General features: G+C 35.1%; 2 protein-coding genes across 16 annotated transcripts; both read right to left on the reverse strand.

Moving 5' to 3' along the window:
* Window positions 1–692: 692 nt before the first annotated feature.
* On the reverse strand, window positions 693–4,785 carry LOC132200988 (uncharacterized). 10 transcript variants are annotated; one of them, XM_059626826.1, is made up of 8 exons: window positions 4,651–4,714; window positions 4,501–4,602; window positions 3,934–4,285; window positions 3,522–3,877; window positions 2,500–3,442; window positions 1,729–2,346; window positions 1,411–1,670; window positions 693–1,288 (listed from the first exon to the last, which is right to left on the reverse strand). In XM_059626826.1, exons 3-8 carry the CDS (start codon window positions 4,255–4,257, stop codon window positions 790–792), a joined length of 3,000 nt encoding a protein of 999 aa, XP_059482809.1. In that variant the 5' UTR covers window positions 4,258–4,285; window positions 4,501–4,602; window positions 4,651–4,714; the 3' UTR covers window positions 693–789. The 10 variants fall into 10 exon arrangements, with proteins under 10 accessions (XP_059482809.1, XP_059482813.1, XP_059482815.1 ...); XM_059626830.1 differs by having other exon boundaries at window positions 4,513–4,602; window positions 4,651–4,713; XM_059626832.1 differs by having other exon boundaries at window positions 3,934–4,294; window positions 4,513–4,602; window positions 4,651–4,712.
* Window positions 4,786–5,768: 983 nt separating this feature from the next.
* On the reverse strand, window positions 5,769–15,178 carry LOC132201331 (uncharacterized). 6 transcript variants are annotated; one of them, XM_059627418.1, is made up of 30 exons: window positions 12,186–13,124; window positions 11,298–12,135; window positions 11,201–11,228; window positions 10,968–11,131; window positions 10,873–10,900; window positions 10,690–10,764; window positions 10,034–10,263; window positions 9,931–9,981; window positions 9,851–9,872; window positions 9,725–9,786; window positions 9,561–9,672; window positions 9,259–9,482; window positions 9,151–9,195; window positions 9,067–9,097; window positions 8,940–9,004; window positions 8,742–8,844; window positions 8,446–8,687; window positions 8,329–8,388; window positions 8,232–8,265; window positions 7,894–8,124; window positions 7,592–7,836; window positions 7,435–7,504; window positions 7,314–7,372; window positions 7,223–7,258; window positions 7,041–7,155; window positions 6,876–6,985; window positions 6,748–6,822; window positions 6,648–6,684; window positions 6,411–6,578; window positions 5,769–6,181 (listed from the first exon to the last, which is right to left on the reverse strand). In XM_059627418.1, the coding sequence occupies exons 2-30, from the start codon at window positions 11,331–11,333 to the stop codon at window positions 5,955–5,957; spliced, it is 2,985 nt and encodes a 994-aa protein (XP_059483401.1). In that variant the 5' UTR covers window positions 11,334–12,135; window positions 12,186–13,124; the 3' UTR covers window positions 5,769–5,954. The 6 variants fall into 6 exon arrangements, with proteins under 6 accessions (XP_059483401.1, XP_059483402.1, XP_059483400.1 ...); XM_059627419.1 differs by having other exon boundaries at window positions 7,894–7,996; window positions 8,060–8,124; window positions 8,446–8,844; XM_059627417.1 differs by lacking the exon at window positions 12,186–13,124 and adding an exon at window positions 15,136–15,178 and having other exon boundaries at window positions 8,446–8,844; window positions 11,298–11,381.
* Between the last annotated feature and the right edge of the window lie 247 nt (window positions 15,179–15,425).

Genomic DNA, 15,425 nt, shown 5'->3' on the forward strand with positions numbered 1-15,425 from the left:
GCTTGTTCAGGGAACATCATTTAAATAATTTTCCATATAATTTTATTTATTATTTAGGCTGAGCGGAAAATAGATAGGCGGATTTGCCGTTTAGGGATGAGAAAATAAATGGGCCTCTGACACCAAAATTTATCAAAATAACAAAATTAAAAGTTGATAAATAAATTTTGCTTCTTAAACTAAATATAAATTTCTGAATTTTGAGCGCCGAGATGTCTTTTCCTTGGCCGGAATTAATGCAATATGCACAAGAATATTATAATCAATAAATATCAGATTGGTGTCAAGTCAGTTTAATTAATTTGGCAACGACAATGTCTGTGGCTGCAGGAGAGTTTGTTTGAAACCAAAGGGCTAGGCGCTCCGCGGGTCCTGTTCGGCCAGAGCTGCCTCTGCGTCGTGAAAGACGCACCCCTCGTCCCATCGTGGTGCCAGCCCGCCGGCTAAAGCTCCCAGCGCCACCAAAATAAGCAGCGAAACCGCTCTTTTCGCCTCTTGAGGTAAGTCCGATACCGCGATAATTTCAGGATGGATGCAAATTTCTGCACTTTTATTCGAACTGAAGAGCTTAAAGGGTAGATCTGGCGGCCATTGTCGGGAGGTTTCATATGGGAGCGGCTTTGAGGTGACATTTTGCAGGTTGCCATATTGATCTCTTCTTGCGTACTACAATAATAATATAAAATGTTTTTAATAATATCATATAATCTACAGATATCAAAATTAGACAAGTGCGAATTTATTAAAATGACAAATGTTGTGTGTATCAGTGTGTATTTGATTAAATCCTTAAATCTGCAGTTGACTGATCAAGTATTCATCATGCAGTGCATTATGTGTGCCGTCTTTGAAGGCCTTCTTCTTACACAGTTTGCCGCAGTACCACAACTTTGGCACACTGGTGTTGTCAATGTCATCCCTGCACATTCGGCAAAGTTTTAGCTTGGCGCCCATGTAGCCCTCCCAGAGACCGCACACAGCGCAGACCTTCTTTCTTTTCGGCGCATTTTCCTCTTCCTCTGCCGAGGGGAACAGGAGGCACCTGATGGTGTGCAGGAAGGCATCAACGTCGCCATCCATAAACTGCTGGACTGTCTCTCGGACCAAACTGCCACACTCGATGGGCACCGAATAAGGAGGAATGTGACCTTTGGACACCTCCATGTCTCTCTTGCGGAGCTGAGCAAAGATCTCGCTGAGTTTGAGTAAGTGAAGCTCGGGATTCACTTTAGCATTGTCAGTCATAGTGTTGCAGTACCTCCCTGAGTGATACTTGTCCATGCAGAACCTAGAGGGTGAAAAAGTAAGGTTTAATTTCAATATTATAAAAACAAAATTCTTTATTAACTGAAAAATTAAAATTATTATTTAATACTCCAGCCTTAATTTAAATTAAAGATTAAATCTTACCTAGCAGGGTTATCAATTCCTAGTAAGTGACTGTTCCAGAGGTGAAAGAATTTCATTATGGCCAAGTAGAAGAAGCAAACGGGAATGTCAGCGTCCTTCCAGAGATGAAAAAGGCTGATCTCGGTAAAGATTTTCATTTCACTCAAGATGGCCAGAGTCTGATGCAAGTTTGACAGCCGAGTATTGCTTGGGATAACAGCACCATAAGGTGGAAGGCCAAAGCTCCTTCTTGCCAGCATTAGTAGCACGAAAATTCGATCCTGAGAAAATTGATATTTTGTAAAAATGTTAAATTAAAACATAAAAATTATAATTTACCCGAAACTTTTCCAACGAGTTAGCAAAGCCATTGAGAATTGATTCCATTTGCTGCCTGTGGTTTTCACTTAGTTCGGAATTGATTTTCCAGAACAATCTCTTGAATGTTTTAAAGTTCCCCACAGAATCACTAGTTTTGAGCCATTTGTAATCATCACCCTTTACTAGACCAGGGGCATGGTAAATGTTCTCGCAATTCTCTCCAAAGCCAATCCACTCCATCAAACGAGTAAACTCTTCATATCTCATGGCCATGATGCTGTAAGCGGAGCTAAGGCGGCCGTAGTTGACCCCAGTGCAATCGCAGATTTTGAATGTCGAATATTTTGATTCAAGTTGAAGGAGGTTAGGGGTTGGGGGTGGAGTAGGAGTGCCATTGGAGACAATGTGGCTCTCCACTTGTTCTTGGTAGTAACCGACCAACTCGTCCAGGAAGCGGAAGATGCGAGAGCTGCTGACTTTTGAGCCAAACGCCCGCTTCACTGTGAGGAAGCGAGCAATCAGTGTGGGCAAGAGATATTGGATGAAATCCCAGTCTTGGTAAACTTCTAAAAACTTGTTGTCCAGGCAAGCCAGACTGTCCTTCATGATCTTGTAAACCAGAGTGCGAATTTTGATCTGCAAAAGAAAATAGATACATTTTATTTTAGTTTTACATAGATCAGAAAATGCCATTTTGTTCAATTTTATATATGCTTTTAAATCAAAAGTTAAGACACAATTAAAAAGTATGACTATACAAAACCAATACAATTAATAAACAATATCAACCTGGAAATAATTCGCAACTTCGTTTAAGTAGTCTTCATGTTCATCCTTCACTTCAAATTTAGGCAGGTTTGGCAGAATTCCTGTTGCGAAGACATCTGAGAAGCCAGACTTCAGAATATCCTCTTTGGTAACTTTCTGGGACTTTACAGTCCCAATCGAAGATTTGATTTCTTCAGCGTCAAACGGGGGAATTTTCCCGTCCTTCATCACCGCAACCAGATTTTTCTTCAGGATTTCGGCCAGACTTTTGCAGGCCAATGCAATTCTCCTCTTTGTTTGAAGCAGGGAGTGTTTCTGAGTCACGTACTCAGTCACACCCATGACAATGTCCTTCTTTTGCTTTTTCTTCAAAATTTCCAGCGTCCTAGCGCACTTTTTAATGCAGCTAAACGGAGCAAGCTTTTCCTTTGGCAAGTCTTTTAGCACCAAGTACAGGTCAGCTGCAGTTTTGATCTTGGAATCCACCTTTACCATTCCGGACGAGACGCACAGTTCAAAAATCGACTTGATTGACTCCTTAAGACTGAAGTTCTCAGGGCACTCTTCTTTGTCAGGCCGATGATCCTCTTCACTTAGACTGAATGGTTTCAAGCAAGCACTTGTCTGCTCATCAGATTCCCACTCGCAAATTCTTTCCAGAAGGTCCTCAAAATTGTCTTCCAGTGGAGGAAAAAAACAATTTTGCTTCTGAAAGTTTTCCCAGTAGTCATTGGAAAAGATGCAATGAGAGAAAACTGCATCCAGTGCTGGATCTAGCAGCGATCCAGAAAAAGTGACCAGTTCCTCTCTGTCCTTTGACCTTTTCTTAAACGGCCAACTCTGCTTCTTCACCTGCTCCAACATCAACATTCCTCTGTCCTTAAAAAAGCTAATCAAAGGAGCACAAGGAAGCAAAATCTCTTTCATGATCATTGCCGGAAACTTTTCGTCCTTGCCAGGATATCTGAAAATAATTATATTTATATAATAAAATAAATTAACCCTTTGAAAATTATGTAGAAAAAGTCGCAGTTAAAATTTACCTGTCCATCATGTCAGCAATCAAAGCAAATCCAAAGGCCACCCTCTGTTTCAATTTCCGGACCATGAGCAACAGTTGCAGGTAAACGTCAGCAACTTTGGCGTCCAAAGGCCAACCGGAGACGAATTCGACCATCTCCAACTCCAAGCTGAAGACCAAATTCTGTGCCAGGGCGAGCCATTGCAGAAATTTGGCAGAGTCAAAAGGCAGCTGAAGAAGAACGGCCGGCTCCATGAGGTAGTTGCTGCACTGTGCATCGTCAGGGTTGCGGTGCACATTTTCTCCCATCGATGCCATATTATTCAGAGTGGAAAACATGGCAAGCATATTGAAAAAGCTGTCACTGTCACACAGATCCTGTCAAAAATGGTTTATTTTAAATATAACATAAAAAAAGTACAATTTTGTCTCACCTCTTCGTACTGAAGGTTGTCCTGAATAGCCTTCAAGAAAGCAAGGCCATTCGTGTCACTGAACTTGATCACATCGTAGCCAAAATAGTCCGGTCGGACGTAGTTGACGAGGCTCCTCACATTCATGGTGGCATATTTCAGGTCAACGCAAGCATTGCTTGGTAGAATTGCATAGCTCAGGCTGAATAGCAGGTACGAATACTCTCCCTTGGCCGCGTTCTCGAGCCGACTCAGCTTCGCCGATGGCTTCCACAGTTCCAGGTACTGGCCTGCCTCCTCACCACCATCAGGTTCGAAGGTGATGTCCAGGTATGGATTATTCATGATTTCATCAGGTTGAAATTGGCTCCCCCTAAAAATTCTTTCAATAAAAAACTTTGATTTTAATAGAAATTAAAAAAATTTCAGTCCTACTAAATTGAATAACAAAAAAGAATCTCGAGATTAAAGATGAATTCATAAACGGCACATAATTATGAACATACGTATGTGAAAGTTAGTGTACATTTGAAGCATTATCCATTATCCTCTAATCAATACTGTGAATTTTTTACTTGATTTGCGTACCAAATTTTGTACCTGACCGCCTGCTAGCTGACCTTTCTCGATTATTGAATGAAAAACGGGGGAAAATGCCCAAAACACCTTGTCCTTAGTCCTTATCGCTGACTTAAAGCACAAAATAAGTGGAAAGCGGGAAAGAATGCATGAATTTACAAAACAATCCGAGTCCTGGCACGATTTTACGTGTTAATGATGCTTACTGCGCTCGATCTCCTGATCATCCAAGCTGCTGGCCTGCTGCCTTATGCAAGTTTGGTGGAGTTTTCTGCAATTTCCCCCACTTCTCACGTTCCTCCGTCTCAAAATCCGCTCTTTTTCTAGGGTTTGTATTCTGCCATCCTACTCTTTATTTTATTCTCTGGTAATAATTCACTAATTCAGGCGAAAAAAGAACTCAAATTTAATGTAATACATTTAACGTTACTTGCGCTTTTAATTAATAATAATAATAATTAAAAATGTGCCTGTTTATTGATAATATATTTATGTCATAATTGTCACAAATTGCTACCTCTGTTTTAAATTTTTTTAAACTTCATTCACGAAAAAATAATGTTTTTTTGCGCTTATTTTTCGATAAGAATTTTAGAGGGTTTAGAATACACAGAGTTAGACGCGAATCCCTGCAACGTTATCTTTAATGTACTTTTATTATGGTGTCATTTTGTCCAATAATTCCTTTTTCTCAAACACACTGTTATCTCAAATTGAATGAAAATAATTGTATGTAAAAATTTGACAAATAAACAACAGTAATAAATTTTTTTTTCCACTCAATTATAATTATATATAAAAATAAAAATTACATTTCCCTGCAACATGCACACAAACTTAAATTCTCCTTACTCAAAAACTGACGAAATATTATTTTCATCCTTTTTTATACTATTATGTGTGTAAATGTGTATGAAGTAACATCTGGGAAGAGAAATAAATATTGCTGCATTTATTTATTTACTGTAGTTTGACATTGTGTCTCACACTTATTGTTAGTTAAAATCATTAAAGTATTATTAATTTTTGTGTAAATTGGAAAAATTAATAACATAACTGCAGGAATAATAAAATTATATTTTTCTTCTATATTTTGATAAAATGAGATTCCTGATCGTGTTTTACCTTATACTATAAACTTAAATTATGCAAATAAATTAAATTAAAAAAGTGATAAAACGATAAAATATTGACGAAAAATTATTGTATTCATATGTTTAAAATAAATATTTGGGAGGATTTTTTAATAAAACAAAATAATGATGAGTTTGCTCTGATTTAATATTATTATTATGCCATCAAATTGAGGTTTTTGTGGTGCCAACGAAGGAAAATATCACCGATGCAATAACAATCCATACATTTTTGGCCATATGGAGCGGTCATTGTACGAATTTATTTATTACGCTTATTTTTTTTATAAATGGGAAAAATTATGGTGCATTATAAAGCGAATAAAATTTCTAGTAACAAATGAATCCCCACGCTCTGTTTACATCTATAGCGCACGGGCCTGCAATAGTGTACGCGCCATTGGTCAGGACGGGACAGGAGTCAAAATTGCATATTGTTGGTGTATATGTTGAATAGAGCTCCTTTGGTACCAAATTTCCGCTTCCGCACCAACTGTCTGTTCCATCTCCATTTGCAAATACCTCGGCAAAATTATAGACGCTACCTGGATCTGCAGCTGTAGAAATATAAAATTATTATATGATGATCCGACTTTAGCAAAGTTTTTTATTTTGGAAAACAATCGGAAAAATTAGGCTTGGTTTCAGCCTGAAACACTGGTATAAAGTACTTTGTGAAACAGAAAATTTTGAATTATATCCATGTAAATAGATTGAAATTGAAAAATAAAAAATATTTTAATCTGACAATAATAGAAGGGTAATAGAGGAAGTTTTGATCATTACATTTTAAGAGTGGCACCATGGCCTGGAGAGCAGCTAAGCTGGGAAATTCAGCCATCATCATTCCAATTGAACAGCATGCGTTGTAAGAGTTGATGAAGGAATTGACTGCTAATTCTCCAAAGAAGTAACTTTTACTCGTGCTGTCAATTTTGTAAGATCCAAAGGAAGCTGAACATTGAATTAATTTGGAGGTTGAAATTAATGTATAATTAATAATGCAACGAAGAAACCCCTTACTTGAATTTTTCACTAGCATTTCTGCGCGAGCTGTTGACTAATGATTGAAATTAAAAAGTTAATTATATTTGGTGTCAATATTTTGAAAATTAAAAACAACATTTAGGATGCATGGATGACCTCTTAATTGGCATCTTCTAGAGTAAGTACTAATGCACGGTACGGGTGGCGAATACTAAAAATGTAATATTTCAAAGTATAGCAATTTGGGAGGGGAACAGTTATTACTAGTGTATTGTTTCCTTTTGCACTTGCGAATACGCTGTTTGTTAAAGCTGGCGCTGTATCAAGACCACATTGATAAAGCGCAGCCGCAGCCTCGCACTCGTCATTGTAAGCTTTTAATTAAAAAAAAATTACAGCAGATATTGAATGTTATTAATTTTTTCCAACTTTTTCCGTTGCAACCGTTGTACGCTTGAAACCCAACCTCCAGTGCACTTTCGTCAGCCGCTGCAAGTTCTTCAATAAGTCTCAAAACTTTACTGAGCATATCGCCTTCAAGAAACTATATCATATAATTATTGTTAACTTTGGGAAGCAAACTCTTAAATCATGATTTTTTTATTTTATACCAAGTCCATGGATTCTCCCATACATTTTATGAAGCACTGTGGGAGTTAGATGTAATTGAGTATGAATTTAAATGGCAAACTCAAATGTTACTTTTAATGATGGTGATATATTTGTAGCATTGAATGCTTTTTCAATTGATATAATGTCACCTGAATCAGATAGAAGATTTTTTAATATTTAAAATTAATGATTATTAATAACGTATAAATACTGGCAGAAATGTTCCAAACTTCAGCGCACTCCTTTTGTACACCATGACTAATGTAATCCTTATTTCTAACCTAGGGATAAAAATTTCCAAATATAAATAATATTAATAATGCTCGACTATAAACTAAAAATTACAATCTAGAATGTTAAAAATATACCTCGCAAACAAAATTTTTCATTTCTGTGCAGGGAGCAGTTGAGTACATGGTCAAATTTGATGTCCCGTTTAAAAACTTGACCACCACGCAATCGCCATTTACCAAGTTTGGCTCTCCAGGGGCCCAATTCACTTCTGAAGGTATAAAATTTCTACCAGCCCTGCACCATCGGTATTTTCCATCACATTCGGAGTCCGTGCCAGAGGTCCAGTAGACTCCTCCGGTCGAAAAAATATTTTGGTAATCTTAAAAACAAAGATTTCGAAGCTAAGAAATTTGTTTCTTCCTCAAAATTTTCATACTTTGTGATTTTGTCACCAAGCAGGTATGTTTTGCCAAATATTCCACTGATAGCAGCGTCATTCCTATACTGCAACAAATACGATCAGCTTCTTTCCAGGTTGCCTGCGGAATAATTATTAAAATATATTGTATGCTCATTTTTGGCCTCAAATCTATAAAATTGACTTTATTTGCTGAGAAAAGAAAAGTCCTTCCGCAGTGGTTTATCCATGATCCATAACTAAAGTAATCTGCAATATAATTAAAATTTATAGAAAAAAGAAAATTTAAATTTGAAAATTCAAGTTTTTTTGTATAGAGCTATTAAAATATTTCTTTAAACATATTAATTGTATACCCTTCAAAGTATTGTTTGCGTCAAGTAGGGAATTCTGTAAACATGAAACAAACATAAATTAACAATTTATATTTTTGAGAGAAAAAATATTTTCTACATTTAAGGCACACGTCTGATTGGGACAGCTTGCTATTCCACAGAGGATAGGGTGCATTTGCTAGGAAATTCATTTTATTAGCGAGTGAGGTTTATAAAAATTTATATTTCAGTGTACCTCACACGCAATGACAAATAATTTTGAGCAATTCCTGTCTGATACCACTATGCCTGTATTGTTTTGCAATAATTTCATATGCATGCATTTCTCGTTCCCGTCAGCATTGTCTGGCTGATTGCTGGCCCAGGTCATATTTCCCATCATCGGAACAGAAATTGTACTTGAGCACCAAGCCCACTGTCCTTTGCATCCCGCACTTGTCCCTGCCGTCCAGTAGTTGAAATTGTAGCCCCAATTTTCTTTTGTAAACATAACATTTTTATTGCATTTGTTTGAATTGTTTATTTTCGAACTGCTGGTAAAGTTGCTAAGGCAATTTAATTCGTCCATTGTCTCTAGTGCGATAGTGGTCATGCCTAAACTGCAGCACTTTGCATGGCTCTCGCTCCAATTTCCCTTATATTCGGAAGATAAATAGGTGAACCATTTTATATTTTTATTAGAGATTATTTTTCTAAACATATTCACAGATTATTTAGAATCGGCCGTACCAAATATTTGGTGAATAAGTACACGCTGCCGCAAGTGCTGGCCCAATAACCATGTTGCTCCGGTTCTGTTCAAAAAATTTGTCATTTAAAATAATTCTTAATTACATAGCAGTTTTAATGTATTAACTCTTTAGGGTGCTATTTTCGAAAAGCGATGTCTGGAAATATAAATTAATTTAATTGACTGTACGTGTAATTTTGTTAATTCAACATTTGCTTGACAAGAATCTGGGCATGTTGGAGAACTGCACTTTGGCTGTGGAATACATTTTTTTAGACTCATTTAATAAAAGTGATTGGAAAAATATTTGAAACAGACCTCACACATGAATGGAAATGTGTCATTGCACGAGGAAATCGACAGTCCTGCTTTTTTGTTGAAGTATTCCAGTGTGACGCAGCGATTTGCTGAAATCTGAGGTATTGTTGATCCCTGCCAATATTCAGGAACCAAAACTTCTTGGACTTTTGTCAAATTTGACGAGCACCAGTTGTAATCAGAACAAAAATCTCCCGATGTCCAATATCGTTTTGCAGACGTACCTAATTAATAAGAATAAAATAACTTTCGGGCCGGAAAAATATGATCTGATCGATGGGATAAAAAAATGCAAAACGAACTGTCAATGGACCAGATGGTCTTTTCTATTGCTAAAAGTTCCAGAAGTGTTTCAACTGCCAATAGAACCATGTCTAGTCTCAAGCAACTTTGAAAGGCCGTCAATGTATCAAACTGAAAATAGTGGTAATTTTTTAGCAGAGTTTAAAATTTCATCATGCAGTACCGATTCTTTTGATTTAAAAAGCATCCTTGCGCCCACCATCATATAAGATCCACTAACTTTTACTAAAAAAAACACACATTTTAACATTTCTTGTAAATACATGACTTATTTTGGTATGAGCCACACCAGTTGAGTTTTTTGTAATATCCTAGAAAAAAAGTTTTTTTTTTTCATAATCATGAAGTATTAAGACAAGGTATATTTACAAATGTGGCACTGCGGTACGCTGGGCAAATTTGGCTTTGAACACAAGTAGGCTAAGAATAAAATTTTTAAAGGGTTAAATTTATATTGTACGAGATGAAATACTTGTGTTGTTGTTGTTGTTGTTGAAGAAGTAGAATTGGTTGATGTTTCTAACAAGATCGTTGACTCGAAGCTTGATGACTGGGAAATCAACGGCTTGGAAGTTGAAAATTTAAAAGCGGAAGATTCAGATATTGAAGTCTTTAAGGCTAAGGAATCGGAGGTTGATGACTTCAAAGCCAAGGAATTGGAAGTCAGAGATTGCGAGGTAGGGTAAATTTGTGTTTCATTCGCTAAAAAGGTTTAATTATATTATTGATGATGATAAAAAACAAAAATGTTGAAAATATACAATAATTAAATAATGATTATAAAAAGCATTAAAGGACCTGAATATATACTTTCAGAATATTCCAATTATAATTTTGAGCTCTATGAAAAACAGTCCTCACTTAAGCCTTCAAACCAAGAATAAGAAATAAGTCTACAAAAATTTAATCTTTTATAATTTTCTGAAGCACAAAGTTATTAAAAAAAATTGTAATTTTTCACAATTTAATTTTGCTCTCGTCTAATTTACAGGAACAAAGCACAGGCTGAGAGCATAAAAAACATAATATTTAACCTCCGTGATGTATTACAAATTTTATCAAATATTTAATAATTTTATTCTATTCTAATGCTTTTCATCTGTCATTGGCATTTGCAAGCTAATTTACCCGTTGACGTTTCAATCATTTCGTTTGTAGTGGTTTCAACTTCGGTCGGATATATTGACTCTTTAATGATTTCTCCTAAATGAAGTAACATTGATGCAAAAATTTGAATTAGTTTATTGTTGCTCAATAGATAGTGATAAAACTGGAATATAAGACAAAATTTTTAATGGTGATAAATTGAACCTGTCTGAAGTGTTTTTCCTGCAACCGTCTGCAAAGCCAGCAAAAAATATAAATTGAGCATAACTCAACAAAAACAATTTTTTTATTTTGCTAACGATCTCCAATGTTAAAGGGGGATTTTTTGTCAAAGCATCATGGAAAGTAGTCATGGCCGATTCAATTGTATTATTCACAGTGTTCCGTTTTGCTGTCGAAGAACATTTTTTCGTCCCACAGCATTTGATAATCTGGAATCGGCGTCGTTTCAAATGTATCCTCACTGAGTAAAAATTTACATATATATTTTTTCAGATTTAGATTATGTAACAAAGTAAAATGCAATTATTACAAATAGCAGGGTAGACAACGCAAACTGCCTGCTTATTGGAAGAGATATTAAACACAAATTCAAAGATTTCACACTGTATATTTCATATTTTGCTTACCGCGAGGAAAATAACCGAACATTCTTGAAGCCTCATCACAGCTTACTGCATCAAATGACTGTTGGCACCCAGAGCAATCGACACCTGTTCCAATTATATTATTATTATTTTTTTTAATATGTGGCAGTTACAACACCAAACACGTCATACCGTTTCCTAACTTCCAACTTGCATTGTAATTAAAATTTATTATCGCCACCGAGACAAATAATTCTCCATTTCCTCTTTCACAAAATAATGGAATTTCAAAACTACACGTCACTCCACTGACGTTTATCACAACCTGGCTCATTTGCCTCAGCAGAGCGGTCAAAACTTGCAAATTCAGCGAAAAAAAATCTGCCCAAAAATTTGAAGGTTAATAAAAAACGGCAAATTTATAATACATATACAAAATTTAATATTGATTGACACTGTTTTTAAATTAATTTCTGGAATTTTTTCCCATAAATGCCCGGAAAATTCTAGAAATGGTAGAAAAAAATTTCCGATTGCAGAGTGTGAGCGCAAACATTTTCAAAACCTTGAGCGCGAGCGCAAAATTCTTGAGCGCACCCAACTATGCAACCTGCTTTTTAACACTTTTATCGCATTTTTAAGTCAAGAGATTCAATAAGACAATACGTTAAGCAATATTATTTTTCATATTTAGTATCTCTCATATAAATGGTTGCGCGACCACGTGGTATAAACTCAACGACTGAATTTGCTCGCGGCTTGAGGCAACTCCGTGCTGGTTGCCATCATCCGATCTATGGAAAATTTTGCAGTGGCAAAGTGATGTACATTTTTATTAAATAGAGGTTTAGCACTCACATGCAGTTCGTTTCTGAGAGATCTATTAAACAAAAAATAATAATGTTTCCCAGAAATGAGGACGAGAGAGACTTGAAAGAGCCCCTGTAGATTTCAATGCCCGCAACTTGCGTCACATTCACGCAGAGCAGGTTGCCTATTTTCATGATTGAGTGAAAATTGTTGCAATAAGAAAATAGTAACAATCTATAATTTATTTAGTGCTTTCATGTTGCTATTGCGCGGTGAAATAAATTAGTAATGATTTTTATCCAACTATATTGAGATATATTGGCTTGGGTATTATTTTAAAATTTTGTCTCAAAATCACTAGATTTTTTGTTTAAAAATATTTTTATTGACTGAAATTTTCCTCTTATATTGCTTGATATTGCTGTATGAAATAAGTGGAAGCACTGAAATTATTTATTATATGCGTACATTTATTGATTTATTACATATATGAAACTAAATTTATTTAAAAAGAATATGATCTGCAATAATGTAAATCATGAAAATTTAATTATCTGTGAATTATCTTAATTGTGTTTAAGAGATTAAATGCACGGGGGTTTCCATTCTGCTTTCCACCGGTTTATCAACTTTTCGCTCTTCAAAGTCAAGGTCTTCTGCGGTGCTTGGAAATCTTTCGATTATTTTATTATGAACATGTTTTGTAGCCACTCCCAATCAAAGACGTACTCGCCGTCCTTCTGCCTAACAAACAATCGTTTGTAGATTTGCGAGTGCATTTTTTTTATGTAACAGCGTTTTTCACAGAGCTTATCACGACGGCCTTCACCTCGCACCTCGCGTCCACAGAATTTCCAATCGCGATCCAAAATAAATAATAAAATGCGGCGTGTGCGGCAACCTAGGACTGTCCTGTCAGATAATTTGCGTGCTCCAAGTCAAAGATTGAATAACAAAACGCTCTTAGCCACTCTGCTTGAGTGGTTAATTTCCACGTGGATTTTTATTTTTAATACGAAATATTCATAACAATGATTTTCAGGATTTTTATTATTATTTTTGTTTATTTGCACAAATTGCATAAATTGTTGAAAAAAAATTATTTGAAAAAAAAGGAATTGTTGGACAAAACGGCACCTCCGCTAGCAAAAATTTTTCTAAAACTTCCTAGATCAAAAAACCCCATCCACCGCAGTGAGACTCGGATGACTTGGTTTTTGGTAATAAAAAATTTCTGTTAAATAAGAAAATTCTACTAATTCCATGTATATTAAAAGTTACTACCAAAAAAATAAAAATAAAAATGTATTTTTTTTTTAGTAACAATGAATCACTAATAACTAAGTATTCTGTTTTTAACTAGAATTATTTGTTCAAATTGTCAAGAGCAATTTCCAATAAATCGCTGCCTCGTGCCTTCTCGCCGTGAACAAATAAAGTAATATGTATTCATTTTTGGGTCATCAAAGATAATTCAACTTTGTGTGATCCCTCTGTAAACGTCTTCAATGTATAGACTTTTGATAAAATTGAACGATGAACTGCTTCATATTTTGTGTGTGTATATTTTCTCTATAAAATCTCACATAATGCTCTCGCAAAATAACCAACGTTGGCAGAATTATTCTTTTCAAATGTGATTACGCAACACAATGTGTTGAGCAAGATGCATAACCACGAAGGCGACAATCTGGTAATAAGAAACTATCAAATTCATCCATGACATCATGTAAGATTTTTTTTAGAAACTTTTATTTCTTTAACTATCCCAACAAAGAATTATACTATTGTAAGTTGATGAAAAAAATTAATTCAATTTTAGTAAAATAATTATTGAGTGCCTGGCTACGTCTGGTTTTGCATTTCTTAATTTAACACCAAGTCTTAACTGAGCAACTTTGCTTTAATTTGGACTAAAATTAGTCATCAAGGGTGCAATGGAAAAATTTGAACTAAAACTTTTTAAATGCATTAGTTTTTGAACTCCAATGAATATATATAAATTAAAATAATTCTTTGAAATTTATTATTTGCAGATATTTTTCTTAGTTCATAAGTTCGTTATATTAAGAAAAATTAAAAAAAAAACTTTTTCATATTGCCATAGATAATGGTGACTTTAAGTGGAGCACGTAGAAAATTATAAATGGCAAACAGGGCAAAAGAGCTAAAAATCTGAAGGAAAAAGTGATGCAGTAAATTTTCAAATCCAAGATTAAGTAATTCTGTCTAGATATGCAGCTGAAAATTAAATTTTGACCTTTGGTAGCAGAGATGCAAATTGATTTCATGCATTTTTTTTCACTCAAGTGCACTGGGATCACAGCAGCTCGGATAAGTGCATGAGTGCTGAAAGTTAATTGAATTTATATCTCATACTGTGTTGTACTGCAAGACTCATAAATCACACTTCTTGCGCATGAAATCGATCGTCGCGCTTGACAATACAAATTACAATGTTGACAGCAGAGAAAAATAATACACATAGATATTTCTTTTCTGGGTGTAATATTTAGATTGCGATTGATGGTAAAATTTCTCCCGTTGGAGGGAGATAAAGCTCGAGGTTCTGATATCTATTAATACAAGCCATTTTTTATTGGCCAAGAGGAAAAAAGTGGAGCATCTATATCACTGGTTTTTTTCGCGGCCAAATCTCTGTTATTTATTCAGACTGATGAGGTAAATGGAATTGTTTATTGTCGTGCGCAGCCACAAAAACACATTTTTGGGTCACACATGGCGCGACCCTTGACACAAGAGCGCGACCTTCGGCAAGGCATTATGTTCTGTAATTAAAAATTAACCCTAAAAATATAAAACCAAAACGAGACTGACGCACTTGCCATTGATCTCTTATTGCGCACTACATTATAATATAATTATTAATTCTGGTTTCGCAATCGCAAATAATGTACGTTTGTGCTGCTTGTCACAGCACGTCAGTAAAAATCAATTATTATGAATCTTAAGGTTACAGCTGACAAGTTTGCTAACTTAAGTGATAAATAAGAAAGTCAACGTCATTAGAAAAAATGAAAGCAATAACTATGATTGGCTCTTTACAAACCTCAATCACTGTGATTGAAATGCGAAACAATAGTATTTTACAATTTAAGGCAACAAATACTTTGATTAAAAAAATCTGCGTTTTTTTCGCTTGATAAAAAAAAGTTCAATTTTCCCTCCTATCTAATCTCACTCAGATCCTTGGGGCTTAAGAACAATTACATGGATTTAAATGAATTGAAAAATTATTTCCCAAAGTTATTGATTTTTAAAATTATTCCAATGAAACTTTAATTAATTAGGATTCTGAGAAAATAATAAAAAATTAATTTTTGAAAATAAATAATTAAA

The sequence above is a fragment of the Neocloeon triangulifer genome, unplaced genomic scaffold, assembly GCF_031216515.1.
Source record: "Neocloeon triangulifer isolate White Clay Creek 2 clone unplaced genomic scaffold, ASM3121651v1 ptg000014l, whole genome shotgun sequence".
Classification (NCBI taxonomy): Eukaryota; Metazoa; Arthropoda; class Insecta; order Ephemeroptera; family Baetidae; genus Neocloeon; species Neocloeon triangulifer.